The sequence below is a fragment of the Cicer arietinum genome, chromosome 2 (genome assembly GCF_000331145.2).
Source record: "Cicer arietinum cultivar CDC Frontier isolate Library 1 chromosome 2, Cicar.CDCFrontier_v2.0, whole genome shotgun sequence".
Classification (NCBI taxonomy): Eukaryota; Viridiplantae; Streptophyta; class Magnoliopsida; order Fabales; family Fabaceae; genus Cicer; species Cicer arietinum.
The window spans coordinates 48,991,240-49,003,361 of NC_021161.2; the positions used below are offsets into that span (position 1 = coordinate 48,991,240).

A 12,122-nucleotide genomic window follows, 5' to 3' on the forward strand; every position below is an offset into this window, starting at 1 on the left:
ATTAGTATTGATTTATTATATATTTGGGGTTGCCCTTTAATTACTAGTACGATCCACTTCACTTAACTCATTGCATAATTTCCGTAGGTTGTTATTTGGATTTTTTTTTTTTTATTTTAATTACTCTTTGAGGAGTGAAAGTAAAATTGGAAGTTACAATGATGATCAAAATTAAATTTTTAAGGATTTAATGTGTTTTTTAGTAAGGAATTGATTTAGGTAGTTGGAAATCAGATTTTCAATTTAAGTTTGATGTATGTATTTAATTTAAAAAATAATAAATCTTTTAAAATTGGATTTGATGTGTTGGTAGATAATTATGAAGAAAATAATATCACGTATGTAAATTTCAATTTGAATTCAAATAATAAGAAAAATAACGATGATGGACAATCTTCATCAAAGGAAAGTGACGTATAATTTAGATTCAAACATCGCGTAGTAAGTCAATAAAATCAACCAAATTTTCTTCTATTTACATACAAATTTCTTTCCATTAAATTATTTGCTTATTTTCCTCCCATATACGTATAAAATATTTTAGCTATTGATTAGTTTGTCTTTGTCGAGCAAATCACAAATCAACCTAAATGTGTAAGACAAAGACTCTGCATAGTAAGTCAACACGATAATAATTTAATGGTCAATCTCTAGCTAAAAATTCCTAATAAAATATTTCAAGTCAAATGAAGAGCTTAACGAACTCTCCAAGATTCAACAATAATAATTATTTTTGTAAAATATAATCTAGTAAGTTTTTGTATATCAATACAAGTGACCTTCTACAAATGACTTTCGGTTTAGTTATCGGAGAGTATTGTTTTGTTTTATGTTTAACTAAGAGTCAAATAAGATTATTCTCTCCATAAGACACAATTATGGATGTCAGTCTAAACAAAATATCAATGGTAGACAAGGAGAATGAATAGCTACTTTTTATGACAATGAAGGTTGTTCCAATGTAGAAAATTTGACCTTTGTTCGAGAGGGAAGTTTGTAATGCATAAAACATAAGTGTCAATGAAATGATAAAGATACAAATGAATGTTTAAAAGTCGATAATGAATATGACAATAAAGCAGATATAACATATTGGTAACTATATATTATTTTGTTGATTATGATCTAACAAACATAAACATTGCATGTATATTTTGTAGATGTGTTCGCATTGTTCGTTGGACCATACTCAACAAAAGAATATATATAGTTATGTATGTTGAATTATGAAGTGAAACACATGTTTTTCCCAAAATAATATCTCATAATTAATATGTTATTGTGTGAGATGAAACACGCATTTGCTTAACTTCGATCAAGGTATCTCTAATTCCTTATCAACCTCAATAAAGGTAATCAATCAATAAAATTGTGAAGGGAAAAAATATTATCAATCATAACTGAGATGAAGAAACATGATTTGTCTTATCTTTATGTAATGGTATTTTGTATGTTAGAAAGAAAGTGAACTTAAAAAAAAAAAAAAAACTTTATATATCTGAAGTCATCCATAGAACTCAGAGTATCATTGAGGGACATAAGAATATATATGACAATTAGATCCAGACCTAATGGACATCTATACAACAATCTACAATGGATATGGTAAAAATCTGCATAATGGGTATAGAACGAGGACGAGTAATTACTCACAAAGTTAAACGGGTATGGATGCGGGTACGGGTACTATAGTACCTACCCCGCTCCGCACTAATATAAAGTTATTATTTATTTATTATATTAGTATTTAGTTTAATTAGTTGTTTTCTTTTATGTTTTAACATCTATTGATATCATTGGACCACTACAATGTTTATAATCGAAATGTAAACGTTTGCAAACTTTTTAAGAATTTGATTATGATGAATAGGTAAATAACTATGACTTTATAAATAAGTGTTATGTCTTATTAATCATGACTTTATAATTATACTTGCAACTTTCTATCAAATTTTTTTTACAGATATCGATTAATACCATTGTAGGATTTGCAACTTCATGAAATATTATTGTGGATATATGAATGTGTATTGTAACGTGTGTTCATTTGAAATGTTTTAAGTTATACAATATTTTAGTTTATAATACTTTTATGATTGAATTTAAGATACTTGAATAATTTTTAAATTTAATCACAACAATATCACTTATTTATCGATCTATTTTAGTTAAAATATGAATAATATCACTTATTAAAGTTGATATCTAATAAAATATGGGTATGAGTATTTTTTCAAATTGCAAGTATGAGGACGAGTACTATTGACCCAAGCCCTACCCATTGCCATATCTACACGAGAATATGCTTACACATTCGGATTTCAAATAGACAAAAGCACACCTCTATTTTGTCATCATATTGACCCCTTGATAAATTCTTATTATAAATCTAATGGGGATGCAACTAGACTAGTAATAATAAATGGAGTGTTAGAACTTTGAGAAGTTATTCATAATGATGATGGTTTGGCGATAGGTACGACCACTTAGTGTTTTGAGGCATTCCTATATTTTGATATTGCAAAAGGATTGAGCTTGAAACTACTCATTTTGTTTACCATTGACATTTGATTCAGGCATACAACGTGGTTCACGAAATGCATGCAAAATCCAAATATTTATCCTATTTTGCATTAGCGATCATTGATTATCAAAAGATTAATAATTTTTTATTTTTATTTTTATTAAATCATGTTAAATGGATTGGCGATGTTTATTTCAATCCTTTAGATTCCACACACTCAAATTTCTAGCCTTCAGTACAATGTTATTTTATTTATATTTTCGTTCTTGTATTGCATCAAAAACTTTGATAAATGATTTTTTTTATTCATTGGTTAAAGGTAAATATTATATTTAATTTTACGGCAATAAATTTTTTTTTTTTTTTAGAATTTAATTTATATATATTTTTTATAATGTTTTTGTTATTTGTTAGCTTATCAACCGAACTATTCATGCAAGACCAATAAATATTTTGTTAATTGATGTAAAAATCAAGAGACAAAAAAAGACCAATAAATATTAACATCTATCTATAATTTAATATTATATTTATAACTAATATTTTTCTATTTACTCAACATTACATCAGAATTTACCTTGAAGAAATGTAGTTTCTATCAATTGAGAGTTCGATTTAATTATTTTGTTTTTTGTTTAATAATTAATTAAAATTTGTCATTTTAGTCATTAATAATTTTATTAATTAATATAGTTCATGTAATAAATCCATAAATCTCAGTAGATAAGTCTCAATAGATTAAGATTTTTGATAATTTAAATCTTTAATAAATTTAGGATTTACGTATGGATCTTGTACCTTGATATTTTTCCATGTTATATGTCATACTAAATTCATATACTATCGGATGATAGTTTGGTGGCACGATGGTTGTCATAAAACATGGTTTTGTGCCTTAAAATAAAATAAAATTTGCGATCAAAACTAGAGGTATGGGCTTAAAACTCTCTAAATTTCAGATCAGTATAGGCTATTATAATTTTTTGACCAAAAGAAACAAAAAAGGCTGTTATAATAACGAGGCATGCTCAACTGAATGAGCATACCCTGAGTATATGTGTGGTTTTTGGTAGATTCAAGGAGGTGTAAAATTTTTAGAAATGTAAAATTGATTTTGTTATGTTTAAGTGTAATTAATTATAACTCAAAGTTAGATCTATTATATGAGTTCAAATATGATTTTTATGTTCAATTTTATTTTAATATATTCAAACATATGTCACATTACATTTAATTCACTTTTAATTAAAATTAATTTTACAAAATTTATTAATTCAAAATCAATTTTAATCACATCATAATTAAACACTCACTTTATAATCAAACACAAAAACCTTTTTTATAAAAAAAATTAGGGTAAAGGGAATGTCCAATTTCAAAGTATGGAATATATTTAAATTTGCTAAACACTTTTAAATTCGACCAATTAAATTATTTCAAAACATATTTCATGTTACTACAAAATTTGATTATTTCAAACAATTAGATATCATAAAATAAATTACTTAGAGAAATGTTTGGTATATAAATTTCTTTAAATTGACGAGGAACATAATTTTAAAATTGGTACTCTCTTATAACTCTAATTCAACAAAATACTTAACAAAATACTTGATTATTTTCCATCTTTTGAGTGAAGCCACCAAAGATGATATCATTCCTCGAACAACTTAATACAATTATTTCCAAAGTATTTACGATAACAATGAAGAGTAGAGTCATTTGATCTTATATTGTACTCCATTGTTGGTATACAACGAATTGGTGAATATTATTTCATAGACATTAGCTCCTCTCCCTAACTAAGGGTAGATGTACATCTGCTCTTATAGATAAGAATTGACTCGTTTATTTGAAAAATCAATGTAAATCAACAATATGAGTTCAATTTTTTTATACGTTCAACTCTAAACCACATCAATCAAACTCGCCATCTAGTAGTTTGGATATTAAATTCAATGTTTAATTGCAATTTTGGTCCCCCTATTTTAGCTGAATCATAAAAGTAGTCTTCCATTTTATTTTTCATTAATTTTAGTCATTCAAACAGAATTTTGATCAAAAATTTGATGATAAAATGGGAGAACTTCATCAAATTTTAGACTAAAATTCTGTTTTAAAGATCAAAACTGAAGAGAAATAAAATAAGAGAAATACTTTTGCGATTCAGCTAAAATAAGGAGACCAAATTGCAATTAAGTCTAAATTCAAATACTTCAAAAATTGACAATGGGACCAAATTGTTATAATTTATTGTTTTTATTACTACTCCTACTACTACTACTATTATTATTATTATTATAATTATTATTATTATTTATTCTATTTCATACTATATTTGTAGTGTTTATAAAAAAATGTTGAATTTATTAATTTTAAAAAAATATATGTTATTATTTATCTCATTGTAATTTATGTATTTAATTTCATTAAATTAAAAAAAAAAAAAAACTTCGGTGCTTGAGAAAAGGTGACTTTTAAAGAAATTTTTAATCAACTTTCATATATTTTTATAATCATCAATCCAATAAATCAATTTCTTTTTTATCGATTTAGCTAAACAAAAGCTAAACAAATTATTTTTATTGATTAGACTGTTTTTTCTTCTCTAAGAAACCAAAGTAACCTAATATTTACACTCCTACCCACCTCTATCACTAAATTTTTCACACACGGCAAAGGATCTCTCGTTGTCTCTAAGGACTACTCTCACCAAATTTATAGCCACACATTATGAGTAATATGATTATTCTCACTAGATTCTTGCTGCCTTTCATGAATTGTCATCCATGTAGGAAACATACCCAAAGCCATTAATCATTTTGATGAAAATATAAATTTCTGAAATAAATTCCTTTAACCACTTTCATCTAGAGCTTCAGCCTTCATAGATAATTACAGGTTTCCTTAGCAAAAATTTAATCTAACACCACCATTACCTTATATCTACTCCACATTTCACACTAATTTTCCAAAAAACCAAAATCTTCCTGTCAATTAATAATTTTTTTCATAAAACAAGAGTACAAAATCGCAATTTTCAAAATTACAATTTCCAAAAGAGTTGATTTTGAAAATTATAAGACCTACCAAGACTAAATTACTTTTCTGTCCCCACAAAATTTTGAAGATTTTCTGGAGTTCTACAATTCGATAGTGATGAATGAATGAACGGTCCTTATCAAGTAAGGTGTAAAAAAATAACAACTTTTCAAATTTTGAATTTTGATTTTAAAATTTTATGGGCCAAATATTTTAAAACTTGAATTATGTTCCAAAAATTATTTTCGGTGCACAAAATTTGGAGTGTATTAAAGAATTGGCCAAAAATGAAAAAAAAATTATTTTTAAAGTGTAACCGGCAAAATTAAGTTTAACCGAGTTTTTGTAGAACAAATACGGCTATTGTGACAAATTCAAGGCAATAGCAACGACGTTTATCCGTAAATACGTGATAATAGTGACACTTCAAATTCTTCTCTAACAAAGCTTCTACAAGACGGAATATCAAGGACGAAAATTGAACTATTTTCTTCTTACAATTTCATATTAGTAGTGCGATTTCAGAGCAACTAAATAGTGAATACCCTTTCAAAGTATTAAACATTGATGCCTTGTCTTTTGACTGCTACAAAACAAATTGTCTACGACTTAAGGTATTGTTAGTTGCTGTATATATATATTTAAGCTTCTGTCAGGGTATGAGGACACTAATACAAAATTTTGTGCCTAATCCTACAAATGCTGGTGAGCCAAGACAAAATTAAAGGAATGGTAGTTATGGATGTAATGAGGGGTTTTCCTAACCATAACTCACCTGCAGAATGGTGGTTAAGGATGTAATGAGGGGATTTCCTAACCATAATTCACCTGTTATTCCAGGTATAATCCCTGCTATTACACTAAGAAATTTAGCATACTGTTTAATTAGATAAGAACCCAAACCGATCAAACAATTTAAATTATTAAAAACAACCTTAGGTGAGGTCTATGATTGTCGCCTCCAATAATGTTAGAGCAAGTTCAATCACAAATTCCTTTTAAATTATAAATAAAAAGAAGAAGTTCCATGCATATCGCTTACACTCCAGAAGCCCATAGGAACACACAACTTCCTGAATTTTGCCTCTCAAACTTCATTGCAACCCTCATAAAATATAAGACCACAAATTATGTTCTTTTCAACTATCGTAGAATCTGTAGTCTTCTTTGGCAGCATTTCTAAATGTCAGCTCCGTGGATTAATCAAATGATGATTAATATAATAAGCCAATAATGCCTTCTTGATGATTAAGGTCAACTTGCAGCATCATGCCGACCAATCACATCATCAATCATAGAACGATATTTCTCAAACAGTGTAATGAATATCTCTAAAGTATGCTTTCCAATTTAACATCAAAACGTAAGCAACATTCTACAAATGTATGTATATGGTAAAAATTTATGGTTTTTGTCTCACCCCAAATATACATTTAAAGGGTGATGCTATCAAATGCCCTTAGGAAATAGAGTATAAACACCAGAATAAAAGAGCCTTAAAATACAGCTTAAAACCAGTTTGACATAGTTCCTCCAAAAATAATATTTGTAATGATAAAATTGACACATTTTCAGAAAAAGAAATATTGAATATTGATTCTGTCATTTAAGAAAATATTTATCATCTATCGCAGCTTTTGTTACCAAAACTAAATAATTAGCAATTTGGGCAATTTATCTAAAAAGACTGTCAAAAAAATAACAAAACGGAAACGGTGAGCGAAATTTGAAAGCCCAACATGACATTATCGAAAGACATTTTTTAAAAGTCAATTTAGATTATGTAAGTCAAAAGAAGAAGAAGTTCCCAAACATTCCCAGACAGTCAATAGTAAAAGAAAAGATCATACCCATTATGAACTCCAAAGACGAAGACGAGCATCAACCCCACCAAGTGTAGCCACTTTTAGCCTTGGAAGTGAATAGGGATGCAAGCTCCATCGGTGGATGCAGATGATAGAATTTACGAGCAGTTTCTAGCATTTGTTATGTGGCAAGGATCTATGTGTCTGCCAAGCCAACCTCTCAAGCAAATTAAATAAGGTGTGATGTGTAATATCTATATAAATTCTTAGATATGCTGTTAGGATATCCTATCATATGCTAAACAAATTTACATAGAAAATTACATCATTTGTTAAAGCAAAACAAGAAAATATAAACAGGCACTGGTAAACATGCCATTGAACTAAAAACTGAGGGCTGGACTTTTAAGAAGGAGTGCTGATAAAATAATAGAAGCCTTATGGTACTGATCTGTTTCAACAACTGTTCAACCCCTCACAGAGGAAAACGGAAGAATAATGGTTTTTATTAACAGTGCAAGCCTCATGGGCGGGAATTCTGAAATTTCGAATATACAAAATCGCTTTGAACAGGAAAAAATTATCTATGAATTGGAAAGACCAAGCGTAAGAAAAGAAAACTTTTTAACCTAAGTTCTTTATCATACACTATCCACTCTATATCCCCAACCAAAATAATTCAAGGAAAGCAAACGAAAAGAGTTGTCAAAAGGATCCAGAAAAAATAAAACCATAAAAAAATAGCAAGCACAACGAAATTCACATGATGTTTCCTTTCCTAAAGATAAGATCATACTTCTGCAAAAGCTGGTAATAGTTCTCATAAATCATGGCTGAAAGCAAGAGCCACATGTAAAATATATAACTTACACTTTTGCCAGTCATGCTTTATGAAAATAAACAACAATGATAAAACAGAATTGGAAATTGAAGAAAATGTGAAGTCCACAATAAGCTAATAAGTTATTGTAACAAAGTTTTCTCTGCCCCAAAATTAAACCCATTCCTCAAATTCCACAAAGGAACAACAAGAGGTACTACATGATTTTCAAAAAAGTCGGGGGAAAATCTTCTAAAGATAGAAAGAAAATACAGGTTTCAGAATCTGGTTCTTTAGTAATCAAATAGTAATTAAAATTACAAATTTAAAAGATGCATTTGAATAGGGCCTGGTACTTCAGAAGAATCAGCAGAGTCCAAAACTAAATGTTTGATGCATCTATGAGGGTATCTGCACAGTGAATACATAAAGTATAAAAAGACCAATTTCAAAAAGTTATCTCCAGAAGAAACATAAATACAGATATGAAACCTCAAAGGCCGTACCTCTGACTGCAAATTAGATTTTCAACAGCAGTAATTCTTTCAAACAACAATCCAAAACAGAGTAATCATTTATTCAATAATCAAAACAAGGGAATAAAATAATAAGTTTGGTATTGGCAACAGTTGGAAAAAGGGTTGTACACAAATTGGTAAATGCTCTAACAAACAAATTCAAAGATAAAGATAGTCAAAAAACTTGATGAGAATAAAGCAAAGAATAAACGAATTAACAGTTGTGAAGCTAAAGTTCATTCAGTTATCCCCAAGTAAAAGTAAATATTAAATTTCAAAAAACATCATCATGGAAGAAAAGTAACAAACACCAGAAACATAACTTGGCAAGCATAAACTGATTATGAGCAGAAGAGCTCCCAACAGAGCTCATATCTATCTCTTTTGTATTGATCAAAAAAATATCTATCTCTTTTGTTGGAAAGCATAGATTCAACATGTAAAATGAAAGCAGATAAACCTAGCATGCAACTAAATCACTCACTAAGTACTAACAATATTAAGATTTCCAATACTCATCAAGTATATCTAACACCCCAAACTACGTATTTCATTACTTCCCAACAAGGGACCTTGAAGTTCAACAACCTCGTGAAACACTACTCAAACACTTCATTACATATTCTCTTACAAATAACATCAAATGATATAGACACAGATTCAGCAGTAAATCAATGAAGTAAAAATAAAATGTCAGCAACTCACCTAATGACCCATATAAGGAGCGCCAGGACCAGGGTGAGGTCTAACACCACTGCTCTGCCCCATCTGAGGATTCTGATACTGCGGTTGCAACCCCGGCTGGTTCCCATATCCCATAGCAGCTTGATTACCATATGCAGCAGGAGGTGGTCCAGCTTGATTCACCGGTGCACCACCAAGACCTCCAAGCAAATTGCCAAGCCCCAAACCAGCTCCTTGATTAGCAAGCAAAGCAGATAACGCCTGTCCAAGCGCTGGATTCAATCCCTGAGCCGGAACTCCAGGATTGTAACCTCCAACAGCAGGACCTGGAGGAGCCATCAAGTGACCAGCACCACCATGTGATGGCCCACCACCAGAGGAATACTTGTTCTTATCTTTTCTCGAATTGTAGTGAGGCTGATGATGAGAGTGGTGAGAATGATGAGAATGATGTTGTTGATGCTGTGGTTGCTGGTTATGATAACCTTTGTATCCCTTAGGACCATCAACAGCTTTCTGACAATACAAAGTGTGTCCCTCAAAAGTCTTGTTTGCCTCTTCCAAAGCCTTTTTTGCACTCTCAACAGTTTTGTATACAAAAAGCGCGAAACCCTTCGGCCTACCAGTCATCTTATCGATACCCAATGGACCATCTTCAACCTCTCCAAACTGCTTAAAAAACTCAAGCAACTTCTGAGGATCAATATCAGAACTCACATTGCTTACAAATATCTTCCTTTGAGTGTATTCAGAGACCGGAGGACCATTCGGGGGAGGCGCCGGAACAGGTCCAGCAGATGCCAACTGACACGATGTTGTTCGGTTACCGATCTTCTTCTGTGGCTGTTTCAGTGCCCTACGACAACCTGTCCTATGCTTAAACAATATAAAAGCATAGCCCTTAGATTTTCCAGATAATTTGTCGGTAACAGCCTTGCAATCTTCGATTTCGCCGTATTTCGAAAACACGGTAGTTAGGGTTTCGGCGGTGGCGTCCCAGCCAAGGCCGTGAACGAAGATTTTCCGGTGAGCAGGGTCAACATCAGCTAGCTGACGAACGTTTTCCGCTAGATCTGGATACTTCTCAATGGATTGTTTCACGAGAGCGTGTAACTGCTCCTTCGTGAAAGGTTCCAGAAGCTTCTCAACAGGCTCTTCTTCCAAATCGAGATCTTCTTCTTCTTCGTTGTTGTTGGAATCATCAGCGCCGTTAGTTTCCACTGTTTCAACCTGCTCCGAAACTTCGCCTGCGTTTTGTTGGTTTTCAAGGGTTTCGTTTTCTTCTTGCTGTTGGTGTTCTTCTTCTCCTTCTGGTTCTGCTTCTTCTTCGATTTGAGGTTGATCTTCTTGTATCGGAGCGATTTCTTCATCGACGGCCATGTTTTGGTGGTTTTCGTTTTGGTCTGATGTTGGTTCGGGTTCGATTACGTCTTGTTGTTGTGGTTCGGGTTCGGGTTGTTTGGTAGGTTCGGGGTCGGAGGATCGAAGCTTTCGTTTTTTGGCCATGGCGGTGATGGAATCGGAGCTAGGGTTAGGGTTTGGAAATGGAGTGAGAAAGGGAAGAAAATGGTAGAGATAATGTGAAGTGAGAAGAAAGTGATTGCAATTACAAGTGCGGTTGTGAGAAAAGCTCTTTTATTAACATCTGTCGGGTTAACACACCGTCTGTCGTTGGGCTGGGCCGGGCCAGATTCTTGCATATTCAAATTTTTTGTTAACATTTTCTAAATTATTTTGTGATTTGTTACTCTCATCCTAAACTATTGAATAAATCACAAATTTACTCTCTTCAGATTGGAAATGTCTATTAAAAATGCTCTTAAATATATGATATATCAAAAAAAATCTCTATTTTGTCTGATCTTAATCAAAATACTTCATATATCAACTGTTAGACGTATTGATGTGTCATGTTAAGTGACACAGTGGTATATAAATATTGATGTTATGTTATAAAAAACATTTTGACACTAAATACTATTTATTCTTCTCTATTTATTTTTTTCCTAAATTCATAAATCTCTAACTTTCCAATCCATAAAATCAACAATTCCATTAAGTACACTGCCCACACCATTTTTTTGAAGTTTTATATAATTTTTCTTTTGATGCATCTTTAGATGTTTTTCAACCTTTGTTTCTACTGTTGATGTTTTTTTTATGTATTTTTTAACCTCTATTTTTTATGCATTAGACCTATATTATGTGATACTAGTATACGTCAATTGGTTTATTTTGCAAGATCCCAAGATCAAAACACTAGTTTACACTAGTTTATTTTGTCAATTGGTTCATAAATCCCTCTTTGTAGAACTCGAGATCAAAACACTAATTTTACAAGAATTGGTCTAGTTTACAATCTCTCATATTTTTCCTATAGGTAATTAAACTTTAGGAAGCATTTTGCCTACTATTTGTATATTTTAGGGAGCCTTTTGCCTACTGTTTGCATATTTTAGGGAGCCTTTTGCCAATAAGTTAGAAAATTCATAAAGCATTCTCTCTTTAAGTAATTAAAATAAGAGAATATTTTTTCTGATTGTTTAAACTTTTGCAAGGAATTAGTGATGAACATGTAATCAGATCAGCACCCTTCACAAGATCGACGCCACTTCTACAATCTTTTGGTGAACCACCCCCCAACGAGGATCAACACCTTATCCACAAACTTTCAGTGGACCCGCATGGATTCTTGTCATGCTACTTGTTAAATCTTCATTAATTGATTA

The 12,122-nt window shown here is 31.0% G+C and overlaps 1 protein-coding gene across 4 annotated transcripts; it reads right to left on the reverse strand.

The window, feature by feature from the left end:
- Window positions 1-6,456: 6,456 nt before the first annotated feature.
- Window positions 6,457-11,009, reverse strand: LOC101515726 (UBP1-associated protein 2B-like). Of its 4 annotated transcripts, none has more exons than XM_012713163.3 (2): window positions 9,415-11,009; window positions 6,457-7,575 (listed from the first exon to the last, which is right to left on the reverse strand). In XM_012713163.3, the coding sequence occupies exon 1, from the start codon at window positions 10,897-10,899 to the stop codon at window positions 9,415-9,417; it is 1,485 nt and encodes a 494-aa protein (XP_012568617.1). In that variant the 5' UTR covers window positions 10,900-11,009; the 3' UTR covers window positions 6,457-7,575. The 4 variants fall into 4 exon arrangements, with proteins under 4 accessions (XP_012568617.1, XP_027187793.1, XP_012568616.1 ...); XM_027331992.2 differs by having other exon boundaries at window positions 6,457-7,588; XM_012713162.3 differs by lacking the exon at window positions 6,457-7,575 and adding an exon at window positions 8,299-8,602.
- Between the last annotated feature and the right edge of the window lie 1,113 nt (window positions 11,010-12,122).

What these genes read in the sequence shown, in the direction of transcription:
- LOC101515726 (XM_012713163.3), bottom strand. Translation starts at nt 10,899, where the DNA reads ATGGCCAAAAAACGAAAGCTTCGATCCTCCGACCCCGAACCTACCAAA.